The sequence below is a fragment of the Thamnophis sirtalis genome, unplaced genomic scaffold (assembly GCF_051295495.1).
Source record: "Thamnophis sirtalis isolate CommonGarterSnake01/CBP01778 unplaced genomic scaffold, rThaSir2_p1.2 scaffold_15, whole genome shotgun sequence".
Lineage (NCBI taxonomy): Eukaryota > Metazoa > Chordata > Lepidosauria > Squamata > Natricidae > Thamnophis > Thamnophis sirtalis.
In genome coordinates this window covers 30,916,622-30,932,391 of record NW_028261395.1, presented here as the reverse complement: position 1 = coordinate 30,932,391, position 15,770 = coordinate 30,916,622, and the positions used below count along the sequence as shown (strand labels likewise).

Below are 15,770 nucleotides of genomic sequence, written 5' to 3'. Positions count from 1 at the left end.
TGAAAGAAGTGACTTATGACCACTTCACACTTATGACCGTTGCAGCATCCCTGTGGTCACATCCTCACAATTTAAGACACCAGCTGACACCTTTATGATGGTCGCAGTGTTCTGGGGTCATGTGATTGCCCCCTTTTGTGACCGTCTGACAAGCAAAGTCGACGGGGGAAGCCAGATTCACTTAACAACCATGTCACTAACCTAACCGCTGCAGCGATTCACTTAACAACCCTGGCAAGAAAGGTGGTGAGATGGGAGAAAAAAACCTTTCACGAACATCTCACATAGCAGAAATCTGGGGCTCAGTTGCAGTCGTTGAGGACTACCAATGTGGACCTCGGAAAGATGAACGATGGTTCTGATTTCTGCTTTTCATTTTTTCCAGAAGAAATCTATGGCGATTTTGAAGACCTCGAGACAGGAACCAAGTATAAAGGCAGATCAGCTGATCCAGGAGACGAGGTTTGAGATGCTCTGATTATCTATGTCTGATTTAAATGAAAGATGCTGTGTGATAGAATGTAGAATAACAGAGTTGGAAGGGACCTTGGAAGTCTTCTAGTCCAGCGGTCACCAAGTGGTGGTCTGCAAGAAAATTTGAGGGGGTGCACTAGTGGTCCGCAAGAAAATTTTCGTGGTCTGCAGAAAAATTATTTACATTTTTTATATTGCACTAAATCTGGGGTCCTCAAACTATGGTCCCTGGGGCAGATACATACAATGAACGTTTGTGTTGCTGCAGAGAGTCTCCCCCTTTTTCTGTGGGTCGGAGGTGGGCAAAAATTCTGACTTGGCATCTGCTTCAGCCTCCTGGTGCGGGGCTTTGGGTGAAGACTGGAGGGAAGTGCTGCTGGTGGCAAAGAGCCGGAGGGCCTTGTTCCAGTGGGACTGCATCATGGCCTGGAACAGGCTGACCATCTCAGCCCGCTGAGACTCCAGGCACCGGGACCTGGCCTTGCACCCCACAGGTCTTCCCTCTGCTTGGAAAGCCTATGCTCGTAGTCCTCAGTGAAGTGCTTCTGCTGAGCCTCCTCCTCGGTCAGATCCAATTTGAACTGAGCCAGCTGTTTTCCCAATTCTTTCTCATGGTGGCTGCTTAGCTCCAGCAACTGCTTCCTGTTGAGACTCTAAGGAGCCTGGGCAGGCAGGCGAGGAGTGGCTGGGAGGGGAGGGCTGAGTAGAGGCGAGGTGCCTCTCGAAATGAGTGACAAGTTGGCCATGCCCACCTACTTACATGACCACCTTGCCATGCCCACCCAGCCGGTCATTAGGCAGATCATATTAGTGGTCCACGGGATTTAAAATTATGAATTTAGTGGTCCGTAAGGTCTGAAAGGTTGGTGACCCCTGTCCTAGTCCAACCCCCTGCTTAGGCAGAAAACCCCATACAAATGGTTGTCCTATCCCTTCTTAACCAATAATTAAAATCTCTTTGCCCGAGCAGCACTCAAGCTCTGAAAAAGTGTAAAACATTCAAATTTAAATACAGCCCGTCCTGGACTTAAAATGGGGTAATTTAGTGACCGTTCAAAGGCCATGAAAAAATGACTTACAAATGATTTTCATGCTTAGTGACCTTTGGCTGCAATCCCATGGTTGTGTGATCAGTATTCAGACCTTTGGAACTGACTCATAGTTATGACGATCACAGTGTCCCAGGTTTATGTGATCACTTTTTACAACATTCTGATAAGCAAAGTCTGCAGTGATTCACTGAACAACTGTGGCAAGAAAGACTGTAATATGGGACAAATTCACTCAGCAACTATTTCATTTAGCAATGGAAATTTTGGGCTCCGTTGTGGTCGTATGTCGAGGACTACCTATATTTAACTTTGAGTCACTGCCTCCCTCCCTCCCTCCCTCCCTCCCTTCCTTCTCAGTGGTTAGAATGCAGTCTTGCCCTGATGACAATGGGTATCACTATTTTTTTTATTATTGTTATTATTTCTTTTATTCATTAAACATGAAACTCAGTCAAGTGAACATTTAAAGATGTGTCGCAAGTACCAGTGACTGGTTGATATGGGTTGCTGCCAGCATCCTAGGTATCAGCCAAGTACCTTCTTAAAATATAAGATGTTCCAAGTAGCACAGTTTTTTGTAGTTCTGCTGGTGTTATTGCAGGAAGCTGCAATTTATTGATGTATCTTGTAAAATTCTTGGACGTGGTACCAAGTGCCCCGATGACAATGGGCATCACTGTTACATGTTTTATTCATAGCCATGTAGTTTCAATGGCCAGGTTGCGATATTTCATGATTTTTTTTAGTTTTTTCTTTGACTCTGGCATCTCCTAATACAGCAATATCAATAAACTGGCGTGTTGTATTCCAAATGATGATCTGTCTGTATTCAAAAGTCCCACAAGATCTTCACCTTCATTATTGTGATTGTTGTTATTATTGTTATTTCGTGCCATTAGGCAGCGAACGAAGAGGAAGAGGGCAACGAGGAAAAGAATCCCAAAGCGGCTGCGGAGGAAGAGGAGCAAAAGAAACGTATCGCGAAGAAACGTAAACTGAAAGAGATGTTCGATGCAGATTATGACGGGAACGCCACCTATTTTGACGATCTGAAAGAGGAGCTGCAGAATCAGGCTCAGGTAATCGGTTGAAGGGTTCAGAGGCCAGGAAAATGGCCTGGCAACTGTTCTCCTTCAGACCCTGCAGAGTTAACTTTGGAAAAGGAGCTCAAATCCATTATCAAAGCTTGAATTAAGTAGAGCTGGCGTGAGATAAAAATGTCCCTTAGCTCTATCTTGACATTCTCTGGTGCAAATAAAGAAGTGACATAAAAGCTGTCAGTTTTATTATAGCAATAGCACTTAGACTTATATACTGCTTCACAGTGCTTTGAGCCACGGTGATGCAATGGTTAGAATGCAGTACTGCAGGCTACTTCTGTTGACTGCCAGCTGCCTGCAATTTGGAAGTTTGAATCTCACCAAGCTCAAGGTAGACTCAGCTTTCCAGGACCCAAATTGTTGGGGGCAAGAAGGTGACTCTGTCAACTGCTTAGAAAGATGGTATATAGGTCTAAGGGTTACTGCTATTTACAGCCCTCTCTAAGCAGTTGACAGAGTCAGCCTATTGCACCCAACAATCTGGTCCTAATTTTACCCACCTTGGAAGGATGGGAGGCTGAGTCAACCTTGAGCTGGTCGGGATCGAACTCCTGACGATGGGCAGAATTAATCTGCAATGCTGCATTCTAACCACTGTGCCAGCACGGCTCTATATTATAGCTTAAAGCAGTGGCTCTCAGCCTGGGGTCCCTGGACCCCTGGAGAGTGGGCGTCATAGGAGGGTCTGCTAAGGCTTGGAGAAATGTTATGATTTGACTCTTGAGTTAAGTCTTGGAGGGATCTTTAGCCACAAAAAGGTATTTAAATGGAGTCCTTGGTGAAGAAATGGTTGAGAGCCCACTGGAGTGAAGCATTATTATTTGAGGGACAGTTTGGTATAGATAGGGACGCGGTGGCTAAGATGCTGAGCTTGTCGATCAGAAAGGTTGGCAGTTTGGCAATTTGAATCCCTAGCACTGCATAACAGAGTGACCTCCTGTTACTTGTCCCAGCTTCTGCCAACATAGCAGTTCCAAAGCACATAAAATGCAAGGAGAAAAACAGGAACCACCTTTGGGGGGAGGTTAACAGTATTCTGTGTGCCTTCAGTGTTTAGTCATACCGGCCACATGAGTATGGAGATGTCTTTGGACAGCACTGGCTCGTCTTTGAAACAGAGATGAGCACTGCCCCCTAGAGTCGGGAACAACTAGCACATATGGACGAGGGGAATCTTTACCTTCACCTTTAGTATAGTGGTTAAGACACCAGACTCGTACCTGGGAGTTTGGGAGTTCTAGTCTTGCCTCAGGTTTACCTTGGGCTAGTTACACTTCTGAAAAGAAGGCGAGGGAAAGGGAAGGGAAAGGAAAGGAAGAGGGAAAGGAAAAAGACAGGAAAGGGAAGGAAAGGAAAGAAAGGGAGGAAGTAAATTGAGTTCCAATAATTCTTGTGGACTCTGTTTCTTGACGTGGCCTACCTGAAAGGGCTACCTCTGCCTTCTCCATAATTCCTCAGTGAAAAGTGCAAGGGAGTGCTGTCACCATAACATATCCATTCTCCTGGTTGCATCAGATAAAGAAAATGTGATGGACATAACGTATGTAAATTGTATGTCATTAATGTCTAGATTGCCATGAAGCGTTGGTTTGGATGGTAACCAAACAGTACAGTAAAAATACACACACAGGTACCCACAACTTAAACAAGGCATACCCTAAACCACCACTTAGCATACCATAGAAGCACAGTTTTTCATTTCACAACAGCACTTCAACAGGATTGGCTCTGTGCCAACCAAAGGTCGGCTGTGGACTTGTCTTGAGAAGGAGTGTCTGTCTTGAGATTGAAAGAGACAAAACATTGTGTTCCTTCTTCTATTCGCATTGCAGCTTAACAGGCTGGAGTTTGAAGATCAAGATGATGAAACCCGAATTCAGTACGAGGGATTTCGACCCGGCATGTATATCCGGATAGAACTGGAGAACGTTCCATGTGAACTGGTGCTGCATTTTGATCCGTGTTATCCAATTGTCCTGGGCGGCCTCGGAAACACGGAAGGAAATGTGGGCTATGTGCAGGTATGTTAGGTTCTTGCATGCTTCTTAACCAGGGTAGAGAAAGGAAGGCGAATGTTTTCCCTGTCCACTTGTGTCCAACTCATCTCTGTTTCCTAATCAAGGGAGCCAGTGTTACTCTTCCTTCCTTCCCCCCCCTCCCTTCTTTCCTTCCTTCCTTCCGTCCGTGGTTAGAATGCATAATTGCAGGCTAATTCTGCCAATTACCAAGAGTTCGATACTGACCAGCTCAAGGTTGATTCCGCCTTCTATCCTTTCTGAGATCATAAAATGAGGACCCAGATTGTTAGAGGCAAGATGCTGTCTCTGTAAACTGCTTACAAAGGGCTGTAAAGCACTGGGAAGCTGTATATAAGCAGTATATTCCTCCCTCCTTCCTTCCTTCCTTCCTTCCTTCCTTCCTTCCTTCCTTCCTTCCTTCTCAATGGTTAGAATGCAGTCTTGCAGGCAAGTCAAGGCAATCAGTGCAATTTCTGCAGTGATTCACTGACCAACTGTGGCAAGAAGGACTGTAACACTGAGCAAATTTAAGTTAACAACTGTCTCATTTAGCAATGGAAATTTTGGGCTCCATTGTGGTTGTATGTCAAGGACTACCTGTATTTAACTTCGAGTCACTCCCTTTCTCCCTTCCTTCCCAGTGGTTAGAATGCAGTCTTGCAGGCAAACTCTGCTCTCTGCCATGAGTTTTCTCCTGACCAGCTCAAGGTTGACTCAGCCTCCCATCCTTCCAAGATCCGTAAAATGAGGACCCAGATTGTTGAGGGCAACAGGTTGACTCTGTAAACCACTTAGAGACAGTGTAAAGCACTATGAAGTGGTACATAAGTCTCAAGTGCTTGGGTCCTGATCCTGGGCTGTCAGCTCTCCATCTGACAAGCTCAGCATTCTTAACCCGTGGGGCATCATGCCCCCTTCCGTGACAGGTAGAGATTCTCATACGTAGCTCTGTCTGAAGGTGCGTATACATACATACATACATATATACTGTACTTACATACATACTGTACACACACACACACACACACGATATATCTATATATATATAAAAGTGAAATGCCACTCACATGACTTCACAAAATCTCCAGAACCGTAAAGCCTACAAACATGGAATTTGGCACGTATGTTCCTCTTGGCTTCTAGGTGCTTGCTAAGAAAGGATTTTTCGAAATGACCATCAGATCATTAGTGTTTCTTACATTATTATTAACATGTTCTGATGCTAAGGAGTTAGACATTCTACTCCCCCCTTTCCACCTGAAAAGATCTCTGTTCCAACTGCCATTTGGGTGTGGCCAGTGCATGACTCATTCGGCTTGAGGGCTGGGAGTTTGGACAGGATCAATGGGGCCATCCTGAGGGAGAGAAGGAGATAGGAGAGGCCTCTGTGGGGCAAGCCTCAGGGAGAGAAGGGAAAAGGAGATGCTTCTGTGGGGCAAGCCTGAGGGAGAGAAGGGGAAAGGAGAGGCTGATCGTAACTACTCATTAATTTTCAAACTGTAATGTCAATTTATCAAGCCAGATCACATAATTTCATAGCAGAGCATGGGTATATTCTATGCATTATTGTTAAGTTGCTGCCAAGAGTTGTGTCCATTTCCTGAGGGTTTTGAAAGCTCAATCACACACACATATTCCCACACACTAATTTGAATCAAGTCCCAATCTGTGTCTTCCATACTTTTAATATTATGCAACTGAAAACTTCCTTCTCAACAAAGGGGAGGTAGGGATTGATGAAATTGAGACCAAAATGTTCCTTGTTTGTTTTTTAGATGCGGTTGAAGAAGCATCGCTGGTACAAGAAGATCCTTAAAACCCGCGACCCTTTGATTCTGTCTCTAGGCTGGAGGCGGTTCCAGACAATTCCGGTGTATTACATAGAAGACCACAATGGTCGTCACCGACTGCTTAAGTATACGCCACAACACATGCACTGCGGAGTAACTTTCTGGGGTAAGAGCTAACATCACGACTTTCAAATGTGGGAGGAGACACTGTGTAGGACTTCTAATCAGAATTGGGCTGGAAAGGACCTCGGAGGTCTTCTAGTCCAGCCCCATGCTCGGGCAGGAGACCCTATACCATTCCAGACAAATGACTGTCCAATCTCTTCTAAAAAGCTTCCAGTGATTGAGTAACTGGATGCAACTGGATGCAGTATTCCAGGGGTGACCTTGGAAACTTGGGTGGACTTCAACTCCCAGAATTCTGTAGCCACCATGGGAAGTGAGTCCACTCATCTTAAAGCCATCAAGGCTGAGAAACACCTGTTTAGACTGTTGTCAAGGAAACCACAAGCAGTCCTCCACATAACCACCACAAGGGAGCAAAGTGAGACATTTGTTAAGTGAGTTTTGCCCTGTTGTAACGTTGACCTTTCTTGCCATAGTTGTTAAGTGGATCACTTCCCAGTTGTTAAGTGAATCTGGCTTCCCCCTTGTCTTTGATGGTCAAGAAGGGGATCACATAGTAATGGTCATGAGTATAAGCCAGTTGCCAAGCATTTGAATTTGGATCACATGTTCATGGGGATTCCACTGTGAAAAACAGCCATGTCCCTTTTTTCTGTGGTAACTTTTGACTATCATTAAATGAACTGCTGCAAATCAAGGACTCGCTGTACAAAGACACGTTATCAGGACTGGAGCTCACCTTAGAGAAGATTTCATTTAATTTGTAGCCGTTCTTCTTGTACGCATTTATTTTTACCATCTCTTAAGGGAAGGCATGCACAAACAGATAAAGGCATACTGTTAAATCATTGGTTGATGATTTCATTCAACCTTCTTTATAGGACCCATCACTCCACAAGGGACCGGGTGTTTGGCAGTCCAATCTGTGAGTGGTACAACGGTAAGTACGTTAGCACGGGTAGGTTTCCTATCCGCTTCCTACAATCGCTTTATTTGTGAAACGCCCCGTTGAAGATGAACCCAAATAGCTTCAACTTTGGCAGTTGGAAATTCTAACAAATGGCTCCATTCACAGCGGTAACCTCCTTCTTGCCTCATATCCGCCATCGGACATTGGCAATCATGTTGGCAATCCTTTTTTTTGTCAACAGCCGCATGAAAAAGTGCTGCTGAGTTTTGTCCAAGCCAGTCCCTAATATTTTGAAGCCATGATGTTCTTCTTCTGCCTGGACCTCCTTTGCCTTCAATCTTTCCTTGGAGGATTAAGTGAAGGATGCTGTATTTTTCTGGGTGTCGCACCACATGTCCAAAATATTCTAACTTTCACTTTTTAATGGCTTTGATGATTTCCCTTGGCTTTCCTAGGCAGCTTATCACCACCTCACTTCTGATTTTGTCAAGCCAGCTTCTACATAATAGCTGCCTGTAAATCCACATTTCAAATGCTTCTAGTCCAGTGATGGCTAGCCTTTTTGTTGTTGGATGCCAAAAATGTGAGCATGCTTGCACAATAGCACATACGCATGCCGGAACCCATAATGCAAAGCGCTCCCCCACATGCACATGCAACCACACACACACACACATTCCCCCCTCCACACACATACATGCCGCACTGCTCACCTCCAGGCTGAGCTTGGTATTTCCTTGGGGGAGGCCTCTGTAGCCTGGGAAAGGCAAAAAACAGGCCCAGTAAGCTTTCCAGAAGCCTGGGGAGGGTGAAGATGTCCGCCCCCAGAGGCTCTCCGGAAGCCGGAAATGAATTGTTTCCAAACTTCCGGTAGGCCTGTTAAGCCCATTGTTCACCCTCCCCTGGCTCCAGAGGCTTTCCTGAAGCCTGGGGAGGGTGAAAATGGCCTTCCCCCAGCCCTCTGGAAGGCAGAAAATCAGCTGGCCAGCACACGTATGCGTGCTGGAGCTTACAGCTTGCGTGCTGGCAGATATGACTCTGTGTGCCACCTGTGGCATGTGTGCCATAGGTTCGCCATCATAGTTCTAGTCTCTTCAAGTGGTTTTCTGTCAGAGACCAACTCTCTTCTCCGTAGAGCAGGATACAAAAATGTAACATCTGACATGCCTGATTTTCAGTCTTAGATTATGTCCTGACTGAGGTAACATTGAGAAGTGTCTATTCAAGTTGTTTTACTAAGCCCTGGCCCATACTGATTTTTTTTAAAAATGCCTATAAAAATACTTTTTTCAAGAGTTTCCATGCAGGGAAAGAAAGCCCCAAAGGGACTTTTTTTTTTTTTTCAAGAGGCTACTAAACTTTCTTTGTTTTTCCTTGAAGACGTTTTGCTTCTTCTCCAAGAAGCTTCTTCAGTTCTGACTGAATGGTGGAGGATCGAAGGGTTTCCATTCCTAAAAAAGCCTCCATGTAGCCTCAACAACTTTCAGAGAAAGTACTAACCACCAGATGACTGCAAGGAATCTAAATCCTTCCATCCACCACCATTCACTCAGAACTGAAGAAGCTTCTGGGATGAGAAGTGAAACGTCGTCAAGGGAAAACCAAGAAAGTTCAGTTGCCTCTTGAAAAAAAAATTTAAAAAGCACCTTTGGGACAACCATGACCTGGATGACGGGGAATCTCCACAGAGATGCAGGGAAAGTAAACTAAAACATAGACTTTTCATAAAAAGAACTTCATACATCATAGATGGACTTCTGTTGTTTTATTTCAGCCTGATTTTCGGATAGCTGCGACCGGAGTTGTGCTGGACCTGGATAAGTCTATAAGGATTGTGAAGAAATTAAAGTTGATCGGTTTCCCTTTCAAAATTTTCAAGAATACAGCTTTCATTAAGGTACGAGTTTGAGCAGAAAATCTTTGCCATTTGGTCTTTGCAAGTCATGTGTTGTTCAGCTTTATTTATTTAAATTTATCAGGGCTACCCATCTTAGGAGACTCTGGCTATGAGTTCAAATCTTGGGGTGGTGTTTATGCAACAAATTTTAAAAAGACCAAAGTAAATTTGCGTACATTTGTTGTTTATTAGAGACATGCCTGTCTTCATTTGTGGCAGAAATGGCTGTCCCAAAGATACCTCTTAATAAGTTACTATTACTTAATATGTAACAGGGGAAAGTGAGTTAGAAGAAACATTGGTTCTTTGACATTGAGCCACGGTGGTGCAGTATTTTGAGTGCGGTACTGCAGGCTATTTCTGCTGACTGCTGGCTGCCTGCAATTTGGCAGTTCAAATCTCACCAGGCTCCAGGTTGACTCAGCCTTCCATCCTTCCAAGGTGGATAAACTGAGGACCCAGATTCTTAGGGGCAATATGCTGACTCTGTAAACCTCTTAGAGAGGGCTGTAAAGTGGTATATAAGTGTAAGTGCTACTGCTGTTGCTATTAGTTTTATTCCTCTCTTGTTGATCTTCCCATATAGTGACCCTATTTCCTTTTTTGTAAATGCTGATCCTTTATTTCACAAGGTTGTCCTTTAGGATTATCTATCTATCTATCTATCTATCTATCTATCTATCTATCTATCTATCTATCTATCTATCTATCTATCTATCATCTATCTATCTATCATCTATCTATCGTATCTTTCTATCATCTATCTATCATCTGTCATCTACTTGTCTGTATCTAGAGCCGAGGTGGCGCAGTGGTTAAATGCAGCACTGCAGGCTACTGCTAGATCAGCAGTTCAGCGGTTCAAATCTCACCGGCTCAGGGTTGACTCAGCCTTCCATCCTTCCGAGGTGGGTAAAATGAGGACCCAGATTGTTGGGGGCAATATGCTGACTCTCTGTAAACCGCTTAGAGAGGGCTGAAAGCCCTATGAAGCGGTATATAAGTCTACTGCTATTGCTATTGCTATTGCTATTGCTATCTATCTATCTATCTATCTATCTATCTATCTATCTATCTATCTATCTATCTATCTATCTATCTAATCTATCTATCTATCTATCTATCTAATTGTTGAGGAAAATATGCTGACTCTGTAAACCACTTAGAGAGAGCTGTAAAGCACTGTAAAGCTGTACATAAGTCTAAGTGCTATTGCTATTACTATTGTTAATCCTGAGACACCATAAATGGAAATGTTCTTCCATGCCACACAGGGGATGTTTAACTCGATGCTGGAAGTGGCTAGGTTTGAGGGGGCAGCCATCCGTACGGTGAGCGGCATCCGAGGACAGATTAAGAAAGCCCTCAGGACCCCAGAGGGAGCCTTCCGAGCAACTTTTGAAGACAAGTTGCTGATGAGTGGTAAGTTGGCTTTTCCAGTTTTCCACATCTGAAACTGACTAATCGGAATCAGGGGGAAAATCAGTTCTGGGGCTTGGAATGCATCTGTGATGGAGGAATTGGGAAGACGGAGAGCAGCTGTGACGAGGCATCCTTCACCGATCTGAGAATACAAGAACTGCGAAGCCGTGGTTTAGCTCAGACAATTTTATGTCTAGATGTCCAAACAGGGAGCTGAATTAGTTTTCAGCTAGAGGGAGGGAGAGAAAGGAAGGAAAGAAGGAAGGGAGGGTGGGTGAGAGAGAAAGGAAGAGAGAAAAGAGGGAGGGGAAGAGAGGGAAAGAAAAAGAAGGAAAGAAAGAGAAGAAAGAAAGAAAAGGAAGGACAGAAAAATAAAGAAAGAAGGGAGGAAGAAAAAGAAAGAAAGAAGAAAGGGAGGGGGAAAGAAAAAAGAGAAGGAAGGGAGAAAGAAAAAGAAAGAGAGAAAGAGAAGAAAGGAAGGGAAGTAGGGAGGGAAAGCGAGAAAGAGGGAAGGAAGAAAACTTGCAAGAAACTTGCTCCCAAATACATAGAGCCCTTCTCTATTGTAAAAAATTTAGTGTTTTAAACATGTTTAAACATGTTTTGTTGCTTTCTTTGGGGTGTTTTTGGGGGGTGGGTGGGAAGGGGGGGGCATTAGGAGGAAGTAAAGATCCAGTGCTTATTGGAAATCTAGGTAGTCCTCATCTTACAACCACAATTGGGGACCTGAAATGTATGTTGCTAAGTGAAACATTTGTGAAGTTCATCCCATTTTTGCAAGCTTTCTTGCCACAGTCGTTAAGCGAATCATTGCATTTATTGTTAGCGGCACGGTTGTTAAGGTAATCTGGCTTCTCCATCGACTTGGCTTGTCAGTAGGTCTCAGAAGGGGGATCATGTGGCCCTCCTGGATACCACGACCATCATAAGTATGAATCACATGCCAAGTATCTGAATTTTAATCACATGATCTTGGGGGATGCTGCAACGATCGTGAATGTGAAACACGGTCCTAATGTCACTTGTTTCAAAGTTGCAAGTAACAATCTTCAATGCTGTTGTAACTTTGAACAGTCACTAAATGAACTGCTGTAAGTCGAGGACTACTGTGTCTACATCAACATCAGCAGTGTTGGGGCATTATATAGCTCAGTGTAGTTTTAAACTTACGTTTAAAATGTGGCACTAATTCCCAAGGAGAAACAAGAGACCCAGGTAAAAACATGACATCAATTGATGAGAGGGAAGCTCAGGCGGGGGGGGGGGGGAAGAGTGTGGAATGGGGGATCCATCCCCTGGCGCGTGTGGAAGGCGGCGGATCTGAAATGAAGGCGTTTCAGGAGGCAGATCTGGCCAGGAGGAAAGAGAAAGTGACTCTGCAGTGCCCGCCGCATGCACCATTTTTGCAATCGGAGGGAATAGTGGCGCTGCCACCTGAAAAAGCTTTCCTTCCCAATACCAAAAACGTTCGCAGCCAGAGGGGTTTCCTTCCCCCCCTCCTCATTACAAAATTCTTGGTAGGAGACTCACACAGATCGCTCCCCTGACAGCTGGCCTGCAGGAACTGCTTGATCAAGATTGGGGAAGGATGGATCCCCCATTCCACGCTCTTCCCCGCACCCGAGCTCCCCTCTGAGCTCTTCCCCACCATGCACGGACTAAGGCAAAGCAGCCAGCAGCAGGGGAGAGGGCTGAGCCCGGCAGCGGCGGCAGCTTCCCCATCCAGGTGGAGCACAATCAGAAGTAGAGGCAGGTCACCTTCCGCTCAAATGGCTGTCATGATAATAAAGCTGTCCTATTGTATGAATGTAGGGAAGAGGGTGGTGAATCTTCAACCGGGCGCGCAGAAGGCAGCGGATGTGAAATGAAGGCGTTAAAGGCAGTGGAGATCATGGCAACTGCCTTACGCCTCCTGCGTTGTGCCCACTTTGCCAACCAAATCCTGATCCCTGTGCTTCGTAGAGCTGCTTCGGGAAGCAGCAAAAATGTAGGGGGCTTGCTAGGAAGCCCAGTAACATGTTTATGAGATGGCAGCATCCCGAAGGACTACAGTGCTGTGTCTCTATCGGGCTTGCTTCAAGAAAGCCAGGCTTTCAATGCCTACGGTTATAGGTAGGAAGACGGGGCATCTTGGGAGTGGACCCTTCGGTGCAAAGTTCCTCTTCTGCCCCCATGAAAATCATACTCCACCCCACCCCCTCCAGTAAAATAGCATAGGGAGATAGGGTTTGTTTTAAATGGATAAAAAGATTGTTATCAAAATCCGAGTGGAAGTGAGGATCCCACCGCCTGGATCCACCTGAAAATGTGAGGCACAGAGGCGGTGAATGGGGTGTGGCAATCCCCGCAGCCTGGAACAGCTGATTGGGGGTATTCTACCTGCTGTTTGCTGCAAGGACACTAGCTAGATTAATACTGATGGATGCTGGTAAGCAGAGGCAGAAACTTTTTCTCTTGTTTTTACTCCCCCAAAATTAAGGTGTGTCTTATACTCCGAAAAATATGGGTAAATGTCTCCTGCAAACTCTCCTCCTCTTTTGCTCCTCTTTATTCCCTATGGGAGGGGCCATTCACCATCCACTTGTGGCTTTACTCCTGAGTCGACCCCTGTTCCTTAGCTGTTCCCTTCTCCTGGCAGCTCTGCCCATGCGCACACTGGGAACAGGCTCCAGTTGTTCTTCTGCCCCATTGATGTCCAACTACAAAGGCAGCTGATAACCATCAGACGGCCCTGCTCCATCTCTGCCTCCAACACAGAGCCCTCATCAGAGCCTTCCCCAGACTCCAGGACTGGCCCATGTTCCTCTCCAACCTCCTCACTGAGTCTGCTGTCAGCGCTGCTGGTGGGCCACAACACAAGTTGTAAAATCCAGAGCTCTCCCAAACTGTGAGCAATTAAGAAGAAAACCATTTTTTTACAAAAAAAAATTCCCAACTGTTTTCTGTTCCTTCAGACATCGTATTCATGCGAACATGGTATCCTGTGTCTACACCTGCCTTCTATAATCCAGTCACCTCTTTACTGAAGCCTCTGGGAGAGAAATCCTCCTGGATAGGAATGAAGACCACGGGCCAGCTGAGACACGAGAAGGGCATCAGGCTGAAGCAAAACAAGGATTCCCTCTATAAGGTAGGATGGTCTGGGTGAGTGTTCGGGTAGTGGGTTTTTTTAAAAAAAACTGATTTTTTGTCTCAGGTGGGGTGGATTCGATACTGACCCCTTCCAAGCATCTGTGAGGTTTCTGCCACGTGGGTAGGAAGACTCTGAGTTGAGAAATCTAATTTTAGGTTGGGCATCTGTTCATTGTAGAGATTCCGGATGGGGTCCCCCCCCCCTTTCATTTTATTGAGAAAATGGTAGCTGGCCAGAGAGCGGGAGGGAGGGATAGACAGACAGAGACAGACAGAAGGTGATTAGAGAGATAAGGTGATTAGAAAGATTGATCAATTGATAGAGAGATGCAAAGATAGATTGATTGATCAATAGTAGATAGATAGATAGATAGATAGATAGATAGATAGATAGATAGATAGATAGATAGATAGATAGATAGATAAGATGATTAACGAAATATAAGATGATTAGATAGATAGATGGCTGGAAAGACAGAAAGCCTGATGGATTGCTAGCTGGCTGGCTGGATAGACAGATGGCTGACTAGGTAGCTAGATATAGGTAGATGGATAGATTGATGGGTGATAGTGGATGTATGGACAGATAGAAAGATACATAGTTGGACTGGCTGGATGGTTGGATGGATGGATGGTGGAATGACTGGATGGATGGAGAGATAAATAAATAAACAAATACCAAGATGGTCACTAGATGGCGTAATAGTAGAAAGAGGCATTAAAGGAAGGGGCAGAATTTTGCTGTTACAAGGGATGTTAGAAATTTGTTTTAAACTTTTAAGCATATTCCAAGACTTCAATAATTATTTTTATTTATGGACTACTTAATTGGCTGGGGCCCACAGAAATTATTTTAGAGACTACATGTAGGCTGTAGATTGCCGGTTGGTGGATTAAATAAAGAAACAGTTATTGGTATTGGCAGTCATTTGTTTCAGTGCAAAATGAAGTGAGCTCACCGAAAGCAGCGTACAACAAAGAGGCAAGGGAACGCAAAATGTTTGCCCTAAACTGAATTTTGTGTGTGCGTGTGTGGAATTGTGCAACTATTTGCATTTCAAATATGAAATATTCCACTGACATCATTCCTGAAATCACTTGCAGCTTGAAACAAACAGGCTGTTTTGTTTTGATTGTTTTGCTCAAAGTAGGACATTCCGTCAAATGATGTGCCCGAAACGATTCCAAATGAAATGATTTGAATAGTCCTGGAAAAACAGGATTGACCCTTCCTTTTCCTTTTCTCCCCTTTCTTAGCCGATAATGCGGTCGAAGAAACATTTCAACAAGCTGCATATTCCCAAAGCTCTTCAGAAAGCCTTGCCGTTTAAGAGTAAGCCCAAGTTCCAAGAAAGGAAAAAGAAAGTCACCAAGGATCAGTGGAGACCAGCTGTCATCAGGGAACCCCATGAAAGAAAGGTGAGAACTTTTATAGCCTTTATAAGCAGCTCTGCTCCTCTCATCAATTTCACCCAGAATAGTTGTGAGCATCCCAGTGGGCATTACAGAGATGCTTTCCCAGTTAAATTGATGGAAGGTTTGCCATGGGCTCCTTTTAGAGGTGGATTTGATCCTACACAGCTTCATTTTGATTCACGTCCTTGGTCCACATTACACTAAGCATATTTGGAAGAAGGTCTGTGTTAGATGCAGCTGGTCTTTGACTTAAAACAGTTTATTAGAGTTTGCGGCTTTCATTCAGCACACAAGTAAATAATCCAGCAGGACTCATTTATAGAAGAAACTTCTTTACATACAATAATATAAAACATGATGCATGTATACAATACTCATGCAGCTCTTTTAACATAGTAGCAAGTACAAGGATAAGAAGTTAGAAGCAGAAGCA

The 15,770-nt window shown here is 44.5% G+C and overlaps 1 protein-coding gene across 2 annotated transcripts in view; it reads left to right on the top strand.

Moving 5' to 3' along the window:
* Nucleotides 1–15,770, top strand: part of BMS1 (BMS1 ribosome biogenesis factor) — a 42,549-nt gene that overhangs the window by 24,077 nt on the left and 2,702 nt on the right. The window contains exons 14-22 of one of the 2 annotated variants that reach the window (XM_087701816.1): nucleotides 389–462; nucleotides 2,426–2,605; nucleotides 4,459–4,647; nucleotides 6,420–6,600; nucleotides 7,442–7,500; nucleotides 9,245–9,367; nucleotides 10,642–10,789; nucleotides 13,744–13,919; nucleotides 15,179–15,340. In XM_087701816.1, the coding sequence (XP_087557942.1) occupies nucleotides 389–462; nucleotides 2,426–2,605; nucleotides 4,459–4,647; nucleotides 6,420–6,600; nucleotides 7,442–7,500; nucleotides 9,245–9,367; nucleotides 10,642–10,789; nucleotides 13,744–13,919; nucleotides 15,179–15,340 (1,292 nt within the window). Of the gene's footprint in view, nucleotides 1–385; nucleotides 463–2,425; nucleotides 2,606–4,458; nucleotides 4,648–6,419; nucleotides 6,601–7,441; nucleotides 7,501–9,244; nucleotides 9,368–10,641; nucleotides 10,790–13,743; nucleotides 13,920–15,178; nucleotides 15,341–15,770 lie in introns of both variants that reach the window. The other variant, XM_087701815.1, reaches the window with a different exon arrangement.